Raw genomic sequence first — 20230 nt, 5'->3', positions numbered from 1 at the left:
CTACTGTGCGGCGGTAGTGACTTACTTTGAGTTAATTGTAATACGAACTGCTTTCGGCGCTCTATCAGCACCTTTACGCTTTCGCATTCACATATAGATAGGATTGCCAGATGTACCGGTTTTCTGGAAAGATCAGCCATCGAGGTCCACGCTAGTAGCTTTTGCTGTGCTAGGCATTAGCATGTTGTATTGATAGACGCTCCTCTAGTATTTTGTGTTCAAAAAAAGTAACCGGTTCGAAGAACAACCGGTTCCAAAATTGGTTCAAAAAATTAAGTCGGGCAAAAATCGGTTCCAAGAAAGTTACTGATTCCAAGAAAGTAACCGATTCCAAGAAAGTAAAGGGGGTTCCAAAAATGTAACTGGTTGCAACCGGTTTCCGGTGTGTTGTTGGATTAAGCATTTATTGCCGTCCTAAGAAGAAAAAGCTTTGCTTTTGAATTCTTGAAGACGTTACAGCAGTGTTGCCAAAACGTGGGATTTCTCCCCCTTCGTGGGGTTCTTTTACAAAAAATGAGCTAACAAAACAAAAATTTTGAGTTTTCGAAATGAAATCAAATAAATACTTTTTTACATATGTATGAATACCTCTGTAAGGAAAATTTTGCACTACATTTTTCTTCTTAGATTACAATTTCATGGGTATTCTTTACACTATTCGATGGTGTCACTCCGTACATATATGTATTACACATGATGAAATTAATATTCAGGTGTTCTCATCCCGTTGACGTTTTCCCTTATTCTGACAAGTTCGGCATGCATAATTTAGAGGGTTGTCTATCACACAGAACTGCCTTTGAGTTCTACCAAAGAGGATAGATATACAAGAGGGCGTACTGTAGAGTTGGGAACAGTTTATGAAACCCATCGCGGTTCTGCAAGATCTCGATTAGTTTTTAGCAGTTTGTTTTGCTATCTGCCTTCGTATCCACCACCTTGAAATTGGTGAATTTGTGCGGCGCGCCAAAATAAGAAATGTCAAAAAGAAATCAGCGAACAAGAAACCAATTCGGAGCTATTGAAGCAAATATTGCAATAAATTGAATTGTTATTGATATATATTGGATAGTTATTGAGATATGCCCAAATTTATAACCACACATGGAAATTAAAACAGGAACCAAAGTTTCTACTACAATCGTAGTAGATTTTACTATACGTTTAGAAATATTATTAATATATAAGCCGTTACTAGAATTGTTTAGCCAAAAAGATTAACGTAACTTTGTATTCCCTAACAGAATATAGACAAAATTTTGCAGAAAACTAATTTATTTGAAGAATTTGTACGAAAAATTAAGCAATCCAAATTTATTACTTTTGAAATACACGTAAATACTGGCATTTAGAGCTGCCGAAAAAGTGAGGTTATGTTGTTGACATCACCTTTATTAGTACATCATGTGTATTACATACATATATGACTCCGTAACAGAAGCAAAGCCTCTTTCGGAATTTTAAACACTATATATTTATTAAACTATATATTTAAATAAATTTATTCTATGTATTATTTATTATTTTCACTTTTTACAAATTTTTTAAAAATATCTAACTAGAACATTTTAAATCTTCTTTAATAGAAGTTCGTAAACCAAGTAGAATGAATGGTAAAATGTCAGACCAATGAACCGAGTCGTTTGATGCTATAATTGCTGCTTTTAAAGTTCGATGAAATCTCTCTATCATGCCATTTGCTTGGGGATGGTAAGGAGATGTATGAATTTTATGAGAACCTAAAAGTTTAGTTAATTCCGTAAAAAATTTTGAGGTGAATTGTGAACCTTGATCTACTGTAATATTTAATGGTATACCAAATCGTGGTATATAATTTTGAATAAAAGTTTTTACTATAGTATTTGTTGAAATATCTTTAAGCGGATAAGCTTCAGGCCAACGTGAAAATCTGTCAATAATTGTTAAAATATAACAATTTCCATTTGAAACTGGAAGAGGTCCAACAATATCCATATGAATATGTTCAAAACGGCCTGATGGTATTTGAATTTTTTGGATAGGAGATTTAGTATGTCTTGAAATTTTGGATTTTTGACAATTGATGCAAGATGAAGTCCAATCGTTAATCTCTTTACACATGTTAGGCCAATAATATTTATTTTGAATTAATTTTCTAGTTGTTCTTATACTTGGATGAGATAATGAGTGAATTTTGTCAAATATAATTCTTCTCATAGAATGTGGAACATAAGGTCGAAAAGGTTGTAGAGAAACATCACACCATATGTTTAAATTAATAATTGGAATATGAATTTCTTTTAAATTATTTTTAGAATTTGGATCAGAAATGGTTTTTTGTAAAAATGTATCAGTTTGCTGTTCTTTATATAAAGTTTCTAAATTTATATCTTGAGTTGAAATTGCATTTATTTCTGGAATACGGGAAAGTGTGTCGGCAACTATGTTGTCTTTTCCACGTATATATTGAATATCATTTGTAAATTGAGCAATATATTCAAGATGACGTAGTTGACGAGGAGATCTATCTACTTTAGAATTTAGAACATGAATTAAAGGTTTATGATCAGTATAAATTGTAAAAGTTCTACCTTCAAGAAAATGTTTAAAATGTTTAATTGAATTATAAATTGCCAAAAGTTCACGATCAAATGTTGAATATTTAGTTTCTGTTGTAGTTAGTTTTCTTGAAAAATAAGCTAAGGGTTCTAGTATATTATTGCTAGTTTGTTGAAGAACTGCTCCAATAGCAACATTTGATGCATCTACTGCTAATGATAAAGTACCATTTTTGTCGAAATGTGTAAGTAAAGTATTTTTAGCAAAAAGTTTTTTAACATTTTCGAAAGTTGTTGTGGTTTCATTTGTCCAATTTAATTGTTTGAGTTTGTTTTTAATTGCATGTGTTAACATTTCATGCAGAGGACTAAGTTCTGTTGCTAACATTTTAATATATCTGTGATAGTAATTTATCATACCTAAAAATTTTTGTAATTTATTTATAGAAATTGGTTTTTCAAAATTTGTTATGATTTCAATTCTATCTAAAGATGGTTTAATACCTTCGCCTGAAATTTCGTAACTTAAAAAATTTAATTTATTTACACCGAGAGTACATTTTGAAGGTTTGATATTTAAATTATATTCTTCAAGTCTTTTGAAAACTGATTTTAAATGATTTATATGTTGATCTTCATTATCACTGGCAATAAGAATGTCATCAATGTATGTAAATACAAAATCGAAATCAGAAAATACTTCATTAATAAAGTGTTGGAAAGTTTGAGCACTGTTTCGTAAACCGAAAGGCATTCTTACGAATTCAAACATTCCAAAAGGGGTAGTTATTGCAGTTTTATGAATGTCTTCTTCTGCCATTGGAATTTGGTGGTAAGCACGCACAAGATCAATTTTGGAAAAAAATTGTTTGTTTTTTAAATCAATTGTTAAATCGTGAATATGTGGTAAAGGATACCGATCTGGTGTAGTAATAAAATTAAGTCTTCGATAGTCTCCGCAAGGTCTCCAATCATTTGGTTCTTTTTTAGGAACGAGATGAAGTGGAGATGCAATAGGAGAATTTGAGGGTCTGCATATACCCGTTTTAACTAAAAATTCAAATTCAGCTTTAGCAATTTTAAGTTTGATTGGATCAAGACGTCTGGGTTTCGAAAATGGTAAAATACCTTTTGTTTCTATCCTGTGAACCGTATGGTGTTTAACTTTTTTAGTATAATCTGGTTCACAGGTAATAGACGGAAATTCATTAAGTAATTTTGAAAACTTATTTTCGACAATAGGAATTTTGAGTGAGAAAATATCAGAAAATCCAGAAGATCCAGTAACTTTAATTTTTGTAGTAGAATCCATTATTTCTTTATTTTTAATATTGACAATAATTCCGAATTTTTCTAAAAAGTTTGCTCCTAAAATTGGTGTATCAATATTCGCAATAATGAATGGAAATTCAAAATCTCTTCTTAAACCTAAATCAATTTTAAGTAGTTTTGTACCGAAAGTTTCAATTGAAGAACCGTTTGCTGCAGTTAAAGTAAGATCAGAATTTCTTTTATAAATTTTAAATTTAGAAAAAGGAATAACTGATACAACTGCACCGGTATCGATAAGAAAATTAAGTTTATTGAATTTATCAAATATGAAGAGGCGACGAGTAGGTTTAATAATAGTTCCATTATCCGTCACCGTCATAATGGATCGTTTCAGTTTAAATTTTGTTCGTAATTTGAATTATGATTTTGATTAAAATTGCATGGGGGTATACATTTGAGAGCGTTATTCTTAAATTTTTTGTGATACCAACAAATAGTTGTTTGTGAATTAAAATTACGATTGTTTGAAAAATTTCTAGATCCTGAAAAATTTCGAGATTTAGATCTATTTCTATCTTTAGATCTTGAACGGATTTGTAATTGATTAATATCATTAGAAATTTTATTTAAATTTTGAAAAATAGCCGTGGTTAATTCAGTTAAATTTTTAACGCATTGTTCTAAAATATTATTATTTTCTATATCTGGCGATCCTACCAACGATCCTTCTGATCTTCTGACCTATTTTTGATTCACGCGATAACAAAATTACGAAAATCCCGGATGAAATTTCGCTGTTAAATAATTTAACTTACAAATCGACGGAAATCCGATTAAATCCATACTACACATATTCAATGAACATTACGTGAACGTGTGTGTGCCTCAATCGAAAAACAACAACATCTTTAACAAAGTGATATTAATTCTCTTTAATCGACATCATCGGAAATTTCATTTATACCAAATAGTTCATATAACATGATGGCAGATAGTTTGAATAACCCACGTCGTCCAACTGACGACTGTAATGAGAATGCAATATGTCACGATAAATACAAAATTGGAAATACACAAACACTTAATGTGACAATGCAATATCTTTCACCAATGCTTTATGAAGTTTTTCAAACGGCATCAGAGGAGCATATTAGCTTCATACGTTAATTTATCTAAAAATCTTCTCGAAACATTGCCTGAATCGCTTCAATTTTTCAAAAGCTATAATAAAATTGATATACTGAGTACGTTACGGGAGTTGAACATATGCAATAATCTTTTTGATCACATACAAAGCTGCCTTGATGAAACAAAAAATCTTGAAATCCTATTAGCCAGTGATAATCATATCAATCATATAGATACTTAAATCAAAAATTAAATATATATATATATGTTTGGCATTACGAATTTACCATTTCTTTTAGTCTACGACCACATTTATTTTTTAATTGTCACTAATATTCTACTAAACTAGTCATATAACATACAACAATTTTTTTTTTGAAAATTCAACTTTATTAAAATTTAAAAAATATCAAAATAAATGTAACACATAAAATTAATAGTATCAGTGTAATGAATGACCTGACTATTTGATGAACTATATTGTTCAAAGTTTTATATTTTTCGACAACTAATATTTATATTTTATTTTAAAAAGTTTGTTTCTTCAATCTTTTGTTATATTATGAAACAAAAATTTTATCTAAACAAAATAATTCCATTTATAATACTAATGTTACATTACTTAAAAATGTATTTTAATTAGTTTAAAACAATAGTCAATTTATTATTTATATTAATTATGTACACTCTTTCTCCAGTTTATAATCAAAAATATATATCATTAACACATTTAAGAAATTTTGCAACAGACATACAAACTTCACAATAAAAGTAAATTCATATTTAACAAACCTCATTTTCAATTCAAAAAAAAAAAAAGAGCAAAGAAATAAATTTAAATTTTTAAACTCAAACTAATTACTATAATCTATTTTAAAAAATCACAAAAGATTTCTTAAAATAATTTTTATTGACATATATCATTTCTTTCATATTGAAATTAAAATCATATGACAATTTCATATCACCCTCAAACGAATTAAGGAATCAACTTTTCATTCCTTACCAACAACTTGGACATACATTATGCAGAATACAATTATATATTGAACATACATTCTGCATAATACAAGTTTTTAATTTTTGAGTAATTGTGCAAACAAAGTAACCATCTACTATAATTCAACTTCATGCTAGGTTCATGAAAAACATAATTATAATTGACAATATTTAACAAACAGCTATTAAGTTATTTTTAACCTCAACAACATAACAATAACACAACCAAATATTAATATACATAAAATATTAATACAATAACTAAACATAACAAATAAAATAAGCTATCAAGTACATCGAATCATCAAAAGATTGAGTACTTACATCAATACCAACATAAACTTTTTACGCAATCAACACAAAATTATTAACATTTAAAAAATTTCGTTTCACTGGAGGGGGAGTATAATATAGAAAATAATAATTTTTTATATAACTTTTAATAATTTATTTAAACTTTATTTACTTTAAAAGATATTTTTGATGACTAAAATATTTTCATTTTTTTGATAATAAAAAAATAACTAATATAATAAGAATAAATTTAAAATATAACAAGTATATTTGTTATAAGTAGATAACTCTACAGCCCCACTCTGTTTATTTTTCAGATGTGAATCCTAGATCGTGAGGTCATCTGGGGGAGTATTTTTGAAAGAAACCCGGGTCGATGAAGTTCAATTCGAGGAAGTTGCCGGTTTAGCTGTTAGCGATTGTGGTGCTTATTGCACTGAAAAACCATGATAAATGCACCACAATTTCATATATATATGCAGGCACATGTTAGAGGCAGGACCAATTCGAAATTTATTTGACATATCGTCGTCCGCTAGCTAGAAGCATGAATGTGCAATTTTTCCGATTATGTGTTAGAGGGCTCTTTGGATTACCCTTTAGATTCTCTAGGTTCTACTTAAATCTAGAGCTTCCTACGTACATGGAAACCCAAATAATTTGCAATGCCATTTTCACGAATGTACGATTCAATCACACAAAGTTGAGCCAGAAAAATGAATGTGGCATATTGTATGACACATTCGTTGATATGGCTAAACAATTTTTTCAATTTTTGAAAAAAAAATAAGAACAGCACATATTCGTATGTTCGAATGTTCGGGTATACGTGCCTGGTATTCTTCAAAAAAAAATTATACCGATGAAGAATTTTTAATTGCTTAATATCCGAAAAAAAATAGTTGTTTAATTGAAGGCAACCGGTTTATTCGAAGCCGTTACCTCTTCCCGAAGCAAAACTAGAATACTTGGTAAAATTGTGTGATTCTTTTTATAAAAATCTTGAGGGCAACGCTTTTGCCGAACCCAATATTTCAGAAGATTCTGATTCTGATGAAAATAAGAACTAGTTCTAAGTTTGCAATTATGTATATGAAATTGAATTGAATGTGTAACTTTTTTCATTTACATACATATGTACTTTCGATAAGTCAAAGCCGCGGATGTTTTCCCAAGTACTGTGATGCTCCGAATCCCAATCCGCCAACGGAAATGGCCCAGCAGGTCTTGGCTTGGCCCTAACGTTATTTAAAAATCAATCTGCAGTGATTTTTTTACGTCTTTTGAGGTTAAGGCCATACCATTACCAGTTGGGCCAATTCTTATAGCTTATTCGGATTCAGCGCATCAAAATGCATAGAAAGCATGAGCAGATTAACCTAATCCCATTACTTTTAATTTTTTTGTATAGATGTGTTAACAAAAAATATTCAGCTTTTTAAATTTTTGTTGTGCCAGAAAAATAAATATGCTAAATCTCGGAGAATAGAAGGGATGCGAGCAAAACAATTACATATCTCAGTTAAAAGAGCATAGTGTGAGTATAATATATAAGTACATTTTTACACTAGAAACTAATTCCTCTAATTTTGAGAGAGCAATAAACTTTGAAACTCGATTTCCCAACATTTTCATTTTGGCACATTCATGCTTCTGGCAAGCGGGCGACGATATTTCTGGAATATCAGCTGGTCGGCTGTTTTCAAGCAAGTTTTCCAAGATTATCAGCTAGTCCGGAGACTGGGCTTTCATATGCACCGCCCAAGACAGCATGCAATATAGGCTCTATCAAAAAAAAATTATGTTCAATATTTAAAAATTAAATTAAATTATTTTTAATAATTTCTCATTGACATCGTCAAACTGACACAAAGTTAGCAGCTTAAACCCCCAAAAATGCAGCGTTAAATATTTGATTTTATAACCCTGGGTAAATTGCCAACTCGTCATTGTGCAGGGCAATTTCAATTTTTAATCCCTCTGAGTTAAAAAGATAAACTGCCCTTCTATAAGTGGACCTAAAGGATTATTAAGACTGTCATAAATGCTCAATTCAGCAAACCAAAATATTTTTAAATTTACCCACTTATAAACAAACAAATTATGTATGTGTTTTTGTTTTTCTTTATATTCAATTTCTATAAAGTTTATAATTTTATAAAATTTTATTCACGATTTTTTCGAATTAAAAAATATACATTATAAATTAGATTACACGATTATGTATGTATATATATATAATCGTATGCAATAAGTTGTTGTATTATTTAGTATTTATTTTATTGCTTTACACAAGCTATAATATTATCAATAATTACTCTTAGGATGTATGTATGTAATGAAATGCTTGGGAAAAAAATATTAAATTAACTGTTAAAAAATACAATGAATAAGAAATTTAAATAAATGATTTTGAACAAAATTTGCAAGAGCACAAAAGGAGTTGCAAAATAGTATACGTACAATATATATGACACAATAAATTGTAATAATTTTCAAAAAAATTAACAAAAAAATTTATAATAAAAATATAACAGTTTACATAACTATGAAAAATATAATTGATATTCTCATAGATGTAGTATCTACAAGAAAACGAAATAATGATAAACGTACGATGTACCTTAATGTAAAGCTGTGCAAACTATGATAAGTGAAAAATAGTTAATTGTTATTATAACAAAGTACATTATCGTATGTATTAATTGATTTGATTATTGATTTTTCATCTATATACTACATAAATGTATATATGTATACGTTAAATACAAATACATTATTATAAAACAGCCATTTATAAACTGTGGCTATCTTGTCTTACATAAAATGCTTACAAACATAAATGTATAAAGTTGTTTATTTCATATGCATAAATATGTATTATACCAATTTCACACAGAGGTTTAATGCAATGATTAGTTAAGTTTTCTACATTAACATGCCAACCTAATATAAACGCACGCAAGTCATTTTCTGTCAAAAATGTCTCATGCACATACAACTTTTATGAGAGCAACCCAAATCGAATTTGCTGCGTGAAAACCTAACTCGATTTCCAATTTTTATTTGCGTGCGCTAAAAAAACGCAGTGCGGTTTTATTAGGTTAGCTTGTAAGGCTGTGTGCGAGTTTGCCTAAATTGCTACCTAAATACACAAAAAACCTAAATCACTGGAAACTTCCGGCAAGGCAGTGCAAACGAAAAAATTTAGAATTTTTTTGAGCATACTTTTCAACTTGATGGAATTATAGAAGGTGGCGGATGTAAGCAGTTTCTCGCTCTAACGCCGCCATCTTGAACGCCCTTAGAAATAAGAATGTTGTCGCTTTATAAAACTACTTTTTTATTCAGAGGAAAAAATGTATGTAAAACTATACAAATGGTTTTTTTCTGAAAAAATATACAACGGCATCACTTTTTTCTCAAGTTCCGTTTTGTGTTGACTTTTATATGATTCAAACGTGTGACAATTCTCATTTAATAATTTTGTTTATTTGAACAAAATTATTAAAACTAGCATATTTTCTTAATTAAATTATGGTAAGATGTTGCAATATTAATATAAAATCGATAATAAATGTTTTAAATATATTGTTGCAGGTTTCTTTGTAGGTTTTACGGTAATTCTTCTTGCAACTGCTAAAACTCGGAAGTGGTGTCCTCATTTTTTTCTATGCTCAGCTTTAGCGAATTTTGAAGAAAAAAATCTTGGATGAATGCCCTCTACTCTTTCGAGTAAAAATGAGAAATTTTTCCATTTTCTTTTCGTGAAGAAATGCCCACATGTTAGCAGTCCAACATAGCCTTTAGAAATTGTCTTGAGGCATTTCATTAACATTGAAATATCAACGACCAGCTCCGTATCTTATTAGCGAACAGCCTTTGTTGTAAGCGTTTTTGACGTTGAGGTCATTGGATTCTTGTACAGTGGTAAACTCCCAAGGTTGCTCAAATTTCATATATAAACATTTATCTTGTTTGGTCCAGTCCTACTCACCTTAATGGGAAACTGTTGCGAGAAAGATTTCCAATGATGAAACCTCCAGTCATACCGGGATATGTATATCAAGCTCAGGGCTCAATCAAGGCCAACATATGTACCCTGTTGACTATTTGCAATTTACATTCACGTATATATACACACAAGGACACATATCTATCACTTGTATCACCACCTTCGCAAATTCGATAATAAATGTTTTAAATATATTTTTGCAGCTTTCCTTGTAGGTTTTGGGGTAATTCTTCTCACAACTGCTAAAACTCGTCCAAAAATATCGGAAGTAGTGTTCAAAGACGCGCTTTGGACCCAGGACCACGAATCCGAAAGCGGAAATTGAAAATTTGATTTCTTTCGAGAGATATTTGCAAACCGTGACGAATCTCATTCACCACCATTCTGAGACGAACTCTGCGCCTTTCTTTGTTTAATCTATCGCATCTATTGTATGCCGATGTTATCATCGCTTTCCTTGACAAAGACTAGCCGCACAAAGGCACCACTTCCCTCAATGAACCGGAAGTTAATGACCTCAAATCATTGGGGTTAAAACTTTTGTCATGGTCAGCATCAAAAGTGGCAGTAGCCGGGGCAGTTGTGGTTGTTTGGTTGGTTGCCTAATATACTCTGTGAGTATTTTACTCAAACCGTTTGGTTAGGTCAACATACCTGCTGATGTCCTTTATGGAGCATTTTGATTCCGCCCTTTAGCCGGGTAGCACCTGTCATTGAAAGGCCAAGTTTGCTTCGTGTGCCGTTTCTGCTTCAGAAATGTTTAACGAAACATCGGCCTTCAATAGTCCATCCACTTTTTCATTTCCGTCAATGTCTCTGTGACCGAGTAACCCAGTGAGTGTAGTAGGCGCAAAGTACATTATAACTTTGTATAGTGATCCGATTGATTTATAAGTCAGCCGCGATGGTCCTGCTAGTACCTTAATGGTACTAGTTACCTGAACGTACCGGAACTACATCCTGCAAAGGATAGTATTCCCCAAAACCTTCGCTCGCTTGGTATCTTTACTGTCAGCGAAGGCTTGGCTAGATTTGTACACACTCTCTTCGGTTTCGGACCCCCTACCTATAGTTGGACGCAGCGGCGAATTCAATGATAGGGATCAAGACTAAAGCCAAAACCTCAATTAATATTCCACCAAATGTATCTACCTGCTGCCTTGTCCGTCCTCCTGTTGTGTGTTCAATAACATTTTCCCCTGATGTAATATATTAAAAACTGCTTTCTTTAATACTCCAGGACAGAATTAGACTGTTGTTACACGCCCAAAAATGTCGAGAGAGAGTTCAAAAGACACGTTTTTACTTCGGTATTAGTAATCCGGACAACAACCCCTGGCCGCTCCAAAACGGGGGTAGAACACCTTTGTGCATAAAATTTTCAACGCTAATTTTGCAAATATATTTTGACATCAGTAAAATATATACATTCAGGTTATTAATATCGACCTAAAAACGTGTCTTTCGACACCTCTGCCGTCATTTTTGCTCGTTTATAAGCATTCCACCTCTGTCCTAAAGTATTACCAGCAAAATTGATGCGTTCACAACTGCTAAGTTGAAAACGTCTCAAAACTTAATAAAGCGATCTTCATTTCATAATTTTTATGATAAAATTGCTCAGTAATCAAGCTACGTATACTTCTTTCTGTATTTTATGATTATTTAAAAAGTATGAATTAAAGTACTATTTCAAAAAGGGGCCATCTTTTATTCCCCCTTTCTCGTGTACTTCCAAAATACAACCTGGAGCTCACTGGAGCTAAGGGCGTTCGATATGACAGTTGTCAAATCTTCCTCCACCTTCTATCATTACATTATGCTTTTCAACCTAAATTGAAAAGTCAAGTTTTAAAAATAAACAAAATTTTTGATTTTCCTTCAATTTTGTTTTTCACTTCTAAATTTTGTGTGAAATGCGCATCTGCATACAAATATACCCAGCCAGCATTTTTTGAAAATTTTGATCATAAAATATTTAAATATCATACCCCAAGATGATTAAAAACATTCAAATCTAAAAGCATTTTCTGTTCGAAAATGAATGTATCGTCGGGAGAAAAATATATTTTAAATGTGATTATTCTTGAATAATCATTTATGATTCCTATTTCGAAACGCTTTTTATTCATATTTGATATCATTGTAAAATTGAGCTTTAATTGTTTTAGAGTAATATTTGACTGCTTTTCACAGTCATTTTCTGATCATATTCGTGAACATATTTCAATCGTTTTGGTTGCGATTTTTGAATCATTTTTGAATGCGATTATCATGCATTTATTATTCATATCCCATTCAAGATAAGACTACATAATAATCTTATTTCATCAGGGGAAGAAAGCATGCGGAAGTGAGCTATTTGAACCACAGGTCACTCGCAAGCAAACTTGACCGATATACACCTGCGACTAAGCCGAAGGTAGAGAAATGGTTGGGGAAATCTTCGGTCACGAGCAGCATTTGCATTATATTGTCTTGAAGAATATCTTTATAATATAATTTTTATATACATACATATTTTTTCTGAACTTCATGATTGAAAAAATGTGTGTATGTGAAAAAATTGGATTTTCAATGAAAAGTAAAATTTTAACAAGTATAAAATTCATAATTCAGTCAACAAATATAGTCAGAAAAGATTCAGAAAGCTGAACTAGAAATGATTATAAATTTTTTATCCTTAAAGTAAACACCTTTGATTCAAATATGATTCCAAAATGTGATTGAAAAACTATATTCAGTTTTTGATCATCAAAAATAAGCATATTTGATTATTCTTTTTGTTGGTTTTTATGAAATATAAAATTTAATCATCAAAGGACTTCAATGATTCCAAAAAGTGATCGAAAAATGCTTTTCAGTTTTTGATCGTCATATTTGATTATTTCTTTTATTCAATTGTATGATAACTCATTATTTAGTCAGAAAGAGTAATCAACCTGTATTGATATGTAGGGAAATTCAAAATTTAATCGCCTAAATGCTGAGTGGGTAGTAGTTAACATATAGCCAAGGACGCGATGGTTAGTGATGTGGTAGGTGTGGCGATCGATTGGTAAATACGGTGCCAATTAGTTGAGTTTTTGCAGTGAAACCAAATCGCTACACGATGATGGCAAGGAATGTGGATCAAAGTCTGCACAAATTTTTGAGAAATGGTCACTTACTGGCCAAAAATATGTAAATAGTGACATGCTTAATGTTAGCCGCTTCATTTTACCCTAGATAGGGGCAGATCCCCTCAAGATGTTATCCAATACGGTCGGCGAAAAAGGCCCTACAAGTTTAATCGGATGCAGTTTCATGTATTGCTATCTTGGGAACTCCTACTATGAACCCTTCTTAGTCCATGCCCATTTAAAGCATGTAGATTGTAAATACAACAAAAGTTTCAAAGTGCAATTGTTTTTATTAATTTCCAAGCTTAAACAATTTAGATTGTCAAATGTACTCGCACAGTTTTGACAGCTTTTTACCTAAATTGTAGCAGTGTTGGAAATTTCCATTGGAATTAGGGCTGGGACTATCCGCATATAAGAATATCCGAATATCCATACGGATATCCGTTCACACGGATAAAATCCGGACGGAAGGGATATCCCGTTAATATTCGTTTGTGAAACTATCCGGATATCCGGATTTATGATATTTATTTTGTACTTAGCGTTTTTTTCACAATATGAACAAATGGCACTGTTCTTATTTTCCTATATTGCTAATAGAAAATGCTCGCAATGTGTTTTGAATTCGAAATCAAAACAAGACAGCCTATAAAATTTTTGTGATTGTAGCAGCATAAGTGTGACAAGAAAAATTTTAAATTTAGGTACATTCAATTATTTTATACAAAAACAAAAACGTTTAAACAGGAATATATCGGCTTTCTGATGTTTGGGAATGTACCTAGCTGTTGTTGTTGTTGTTGTAGCAATGCTCGCCCCACCTAATAGCCGCGACCGATCACAAATTGTCATCAATATCCTCTAACGGGAGTCCAAGGAAACTTGCCGTTTCAACAGGGGTGGACCATAAGGAAAGGGGTGTTAGAGGCGTTGGTTCCACATTACAATTAAAGAGATGGTTGGTGTCATGTGGGGACACATTGCAAGCGGGGCATACATTTTGTATGTCGGGGTTGATTCTGGATAGGTAAGAGTTTAACCTGTTACAGTATCCAGAACGAAGTTGAGCAAGAGTGACACGCGTTTCCCTGGGGAGTATGCGTTCCTCTTCCGCGAGTTCTGGATATTTTTCTTCAAGTACTGGATTCACCGGGCAATTCCCGACATAAAGGTCCGACGCCTGTCTATGGAGTTCACCAAGGACCTGCTTGTGTTTTTTCGCTTCATACGGCTGGGTTCTCAGGTGCCGTATTTCCTCAAAATGCTTACGGAGATGACTCCTTAGGCCCCTAGGCGATGCTGGTTCGTCAATCAGATGTCTGTTGGGATGCCCAGGTTTCTGGGTATTCAACAGAAACTGTTTGGTCAGCATCTCATTTCTCTCCCTGATGGGGAGTATTCTCGCCTCATTATGCAGATGGTGTTCTGGGGACATAAAAAGACAGCCCGTGGCGATTCTGAGAGCAGTATTTTGGCAGGCCTGTAGTTTCTTCCAGTGGGTAGTTTTTAGGCTTGGCGACCATATGGGTGACGCGTAGCACGTAATCGGCTGGCTAATTGCTTTGTATGTGGTCATGAGCGTTTCTTTATCTTTTCCCCAGGTACTGCCAGCAAGTGATTTCAGGATTTTATTACGGCTCTGAATTCTCGGAACAATTGCGGTTGCGTGCGCAGATCCTGATCAAACGTCACACCCAAGATTTTGGGGTGTATGTACCTAGCCTTTTGTAGCAATATAGGAGTATTACATATATGATTTTAGCACTCATTATTAGTTTAAATTGACGCTTTGTAAAATTGTTGATGTTTGTAAAATGGTAGCTTTTAATTTTTGACGTTAACTTAATAATCTACAAATATATTTTGTGAATAATTTTTCGATGTTTTGTTCTTTGAATTCTGATATGCAGATATTCAACTTTTATATTCCAGTATCCGAACATACTGATATCCGGATCTTCCGTTTACGTATCCGGATATCCGAACAGCGGATATCCGGATTTTCCATTTACGAATCCGGATAGCTAGATTTTTGCTTAGCTATCCGGTTATTCGAATATCCGGTTTATCCGGATAGTTGAAAAATCCGGATGCAGTTCACAGCCCTAATTGGAATATTAGTTTAGGAACTAAAATTTAGGCTAACTGGCACCCAGCCTAAAGCCCCTATTGAACTCAACCTTCTTTCTAAAAAAGAAATTCCTAATTATCTCATTATTGCTTTCTTGAATGCCTAATGGAGTCAAAAATCAAGTACGTTTTGCTTGATGGGTCGAATTTTATTGTCAATGTAATTAATGGCAAACAAAAATAAATTATTTTCCATAATTTAAGAAAAATTAAAAAATACCAAAAAAAAAAGTTCAAAATTTTGTTTTCGCTGCATTTGCAGCAAGCTATATCGTGCCTTTTTTTTAAAATAAGCACATACATATTTGTTTAGTTGCAACATCCATGAGTTGTTGCGCATGCATTTTATTTTGATTGTCTTTTTAGTTAAGGAGAAAGGGTGAAACGGCTGTTATCCCTTCGAACCATTGTAGATAGGACAAGTGTGATAACTTCTGCATAAACGTCAAAATTACAAATAGAATGGCTCACCTGATTTTTTATTGACTATCGCTGTCTCATTCTGTATCTCTTTCTATCACCCGCTGAAGATAGCCCGCTCTATGCGCCGCCATATTGAACACCCTGTCAAAACGCTGCCAAACCGCTTAAAAGCAGCCATATTGAACATCCTGTCAGGCATTTAACGGATAAGATATCACACTTGTTTTATCCACAATGCTTCGAATTATTGGTAAAAGCGTAATAGTTTTTGGGCTGCTGAGATTGACAGATGTTATGAAGCAAGTGGACCTATTTGAAAAGAAAAACTATATTATTTCATTAAACCAAATTGTTGTAGGTTAGACCTATGATGCTGCCTATCTTCATATGTATCTTCGATTTGTATGGAGGAAAGTTAGCCGATACCGCGCCATCGATTTTTCGATAGAATTTGGGCTCAGGAGAAAAAGTTCCACTACGCATACCCATGACCTACTAAAAAAATGTCCACATGTATATCCTGCCCGACCCAAAAATGCTCGCTAAAAACGTTGTCGATAACAGTTTTTTGAAAAAAAAAAAATATTTTTTTACAATCAAATGAAAATTGTTTTAGTAGGTCAGAGTCGAAAAAAGTCAAGAAAGTGAACGACCCAGTCTAATATACATGTATTTTTTCAGAAAGTTTTTGAATGTCGTAACAACGCTAGAGAGGATTTGAAACTTTTAATAGTAATACATACTACTTTTAAGGACATTTTTAACAACATGGATATCAGCGAAATAATGCTACTATCAGATTTCTGAATTAAAGTTGAAGTTAATTTTGTTGTCGTTGACAATACATCCGAATTAGCATAAGCGTACAATACATACTTTAAAAGCAACAAGCACTATACGTGCTACGAGATTTCGTCCGTTATTCATTCCGTATGTTCGGAACATTCATCTCCATTTAAGAATTTAAGAATCGGTTTATAGTTGGAACATTATGTATATACTTATTTGATATATTCGAATCTCGTGACGTAGTATAAAACTTCCATGAATACTTAACGGAAAAGAAATTTCAGAATAAGAAGCTAAAAACCCGCTGTGTAGCAGGACCGCACAAAAGCTTAGCTATTCAAGGCCGGAATATAAAGTTGCCATTTTTCTTTTTTCTTTTTTTTTTTTTTTGTTAGTTCATTGCGGCTGCTGAGTAGAGTACTACTCCATGTCGGCTGCCTGTTCAAAATATTTTTGAAAAAATAAAAAATCCCATTTCAGAATTTGTCACAAAAACGCCCTATATTAGAACTAGATTGAAGAACGCCTTATCTCAGAATGCTTTTCATTAACTCCCTCTTATGTCAAAATGCATTGAACTTATGCTCATAGAGGGATTTTTTGAAACAAATTTTGAGATAGTGTATTTTTGAATAAAATTTTAACGTACGGCATTCTTCAAACAAATTCTGAAAGAATGACCAAACCAACATATCTCTTTACCAGTTCACGAAATATTTAGTAGGAAATTAATTATTTCCCCTAAAACCTGTTGGCATTTACAAATTTATGATCCCTACTAATATACTACTAAAGATACTTTTCTGCTACTAGTTTAGCTGAAGGGGATTGAATTATTCCCCATTTTCCTTACTTCGTAAAAGTAACCCGTCCAGATTTTTCAATTTGGGAGTGTCAAAGCTCTGTCATCATTGGAGAAGAAACCTCTAGTAATTGAATCATGTCAATATATATCTACATATATATACTTTTTTTCAATGAACAATTTTAAAATTTTTCTTACATTGACAAGATACGCTACCACCAACATATTACATACTGGCACGTATTAGTTTGTATGAAACGCTTTGAAAAAGAAGTTAAAAATGATTTCCCAAGGATTGCATGCTTAGTTTGCGACGATTTCAAAAATAGGGGGAAAAGTGCTCGGCTTGCTGTAAAAACAGCTAATTTCGGTTTTATCCCTATGACAACTTTATTTGATCTCGATTTTTTTCACATGATAATCTGTTGTACCAGTAGTAATCAAAAAAAGAAATATATCTTACTTTTTAATAATTTGACTTAAATACAATGCGGTAATTGCAGAAAAAACTTGCATAAAATCTGATTTTCACATCATAAATAAATAGCTGCAATGCTGGTTAAAACCGTACCATAAATATATTACACGTAAAAATGAAATAACCGTTTAGACGGTTAAGCGCCAATTAAGTAAGTAAGTAAAAATCAAATAATAATAAAATTTAGTAAACACAATATAAAAAAAAAATTTAAAGTAATTAATCGATTAAAATGAGGAAACGAAATATGTAAGTTGGTTTTACAGACTGGCATGTAAAATTTGTTATATACCGTTTTCACACAGAAACTTAATCGAATCACAATTCTATTTAATGAAATAATTAAGTTGCCATTTTCATACAGGGCCTTTTGCTTCATTAAGCGAACATTTGTCAGCAGCCCCAAAAAAATATTTCGTTTTATCAAAAAATGGTTAAAATGGAAAGCGGCCGTTTCTTTCTTAACTATAAATACAATCAAAATAAAATGCATGCGCAACTACCCACAGATGTTGCACCTAACCAAATATGTGCCTATTTTCGAAAAAGCCATATTCAGGGCTGTCATGGAATCCAATTGTTGTCGGAATCGGATTTAAAAACGACAAAAAAATTACTTTGGTGTCATGAAATCCAATGTTATCGGTTTAATGTTCGAATTGGAAGTAGTGTCGGTTTTAGGTGTCACAGAATAGGATAATATCGATTTTGCTATCGGAAACAAACCAACCAGTTAAATGCTGTTGGACTTCATTTTATCATAGTTGTTTTTCTCTTGCAGTTGCATATTTTCTAAAAATGTAAGTAAATAAAAGTTTATTTTATAAAAATAAATGTAAATTTACATAAATTTTCACTCTTAATAGGAGAAAGCATAAAAATTCAATGCAAAACAGTATTTTGATTGAATTTATGGAGAAACATCCAGATATTGCGAAGAGCTTCAATAAGCACGTCATCTAAAATCGTTGACACCATGCTTCTTCCTACACTCATGCTAGAATCCTTGCCAACTGATCTTTGATAGGACCCTTCAACTAGAAATCGTAAGGTAGCAGCTAGTTGCAGCACTGGCAGAACTTTCGAGCGGGTTAAGCGTCCTTCAATGGTGTCCAATACCATTCGGAAAGCATCTTTGTATATGCGATATTATTCAATGCAACTGCAAATACACTATAAATATTTAGAAACCCACATTAAGAAATTTTTTTAATTACGCTGTCTCTGGCAACTCAAATGGATTGCTGCGATCACTCACAATTTTGCTTTTGACCTTCTCGCAACTTTCTTCTTCAAATAACATAAATGCTACAACTGCTGATGCCATTTTAATGTCAATAAATTTGTTTATTTCTGTTTAGATGCACAAAACAATTATTTTATAAAATTTTGCCAACAAAATTTACATCAAAATTGCCGGTGCACCGATAACACTGCAAAACAGCTGATTCGAACATCGATTTTATTTACATTCGAAAACAGCAAAACCAATATGGTTTTATGACAACAATTTAACTCAATATTGGTTTGCAATTCCGACAAAACGCAAAACCGACTTGGATTCCATGACAGCCCTGATTATCTTTTGCTGCAAGTGCAACAAAAATTAAATTTTGAATTTTTTCGTGTTTTTCTATTTTTCGTAAATTATTGAAAATAATTAATTTTTGATTGTCATTTGTTACATTGACAATAAAATTCGAAGCACCAAGCAAAGCCGAGTGGATTTTTCACTCGATTAGGCATTCAATAAAGCAATAATGAGATAATTAAGAATTTGCATTTTGTAGAAAACTTTACAAATTATTTCATTAAGCCTCTGTGTGAAATTGGTAATAGATTTTTGAAATTCTCTTATACATTTTCCAATTTATTATTTAGGTTCTTATAAATATTAATGTATATGCACTTACATATATTCTACACATGCTCAATGCTGTATGAAAATATTTTAGTTTTTTTATGTCTGCGTTATATGTACACTATGCGCATCTTGTATCAGTTGGGATAGTTTTTGTGAAAATGTTGGAATGTCCTGTTAGAAAAAAAATAAATTAAAAATTATTGTTAAAAATATAAACTACGCTTTTGAACATTTATTTAGGAAAGTTAATTCCGCCAATACAAATCCTTAGATAAGGGATAACGAAATTAAAGCTTTTATGGAGATGTCTAGACATGAGAAATTCAAATTTCTCGTAATTTGAGATGCGTCACAGTCCATTTTCGCATAGT

The 20230-nt window shown here is 32.1% G+C and overlaps 1 protein-coding gene across 2 annotated transcripts in view; it reads right to left on the bottom strand.

The window, feature by feature from the left end:
- Window positions 1-8632: 8632 nt before the first annotated feature.
- ebo (ellipsoid body open) overlaps window positions 8633-20230 on the bottom strand; it is a 40407-nt gene continuing 28809 nt past the window's right edge. The window contains exons 13-14 of one of the 2 annotated variants that reach the window (XM_067785919.1): window positions 19909-20030; window positions 8633-16232 (exon numbers count right to left, since the gene is read on the bottom strand). In XM_067785919.1, the coding sequence (XP_067642020.1) occupies window positions 19956-20030 (75 nt within the window). In that variant the 3' untranslated portion in view covers window positions 8633-16232; window positions 19909-19955. Of the gene's footprint in view, window positions 20031-20230 lie in introns of both variants that reach the window. The other variant, XM_067785918.1, reaches the window with a different exon arrangement.

The sequence above is a fragment of the Eurosta solidaginis genome, chromosome 4 (assembly GCF_040869045.1).
Source record: "Eurosta solidaginis isolate ZX-2024a chromosome 4, ASM4086904v1, whole genome shotgun sequence".
NCBI classification, from domain to species: Eukaryota; Metazoa; Arthropoda; class Insecta; order Diptera; family Tephritidae; genus Eurosta; species Eurosta solidaginis.
This window is presented reverse-complemented; position numbering and strand designations above follow the sequence as displayed.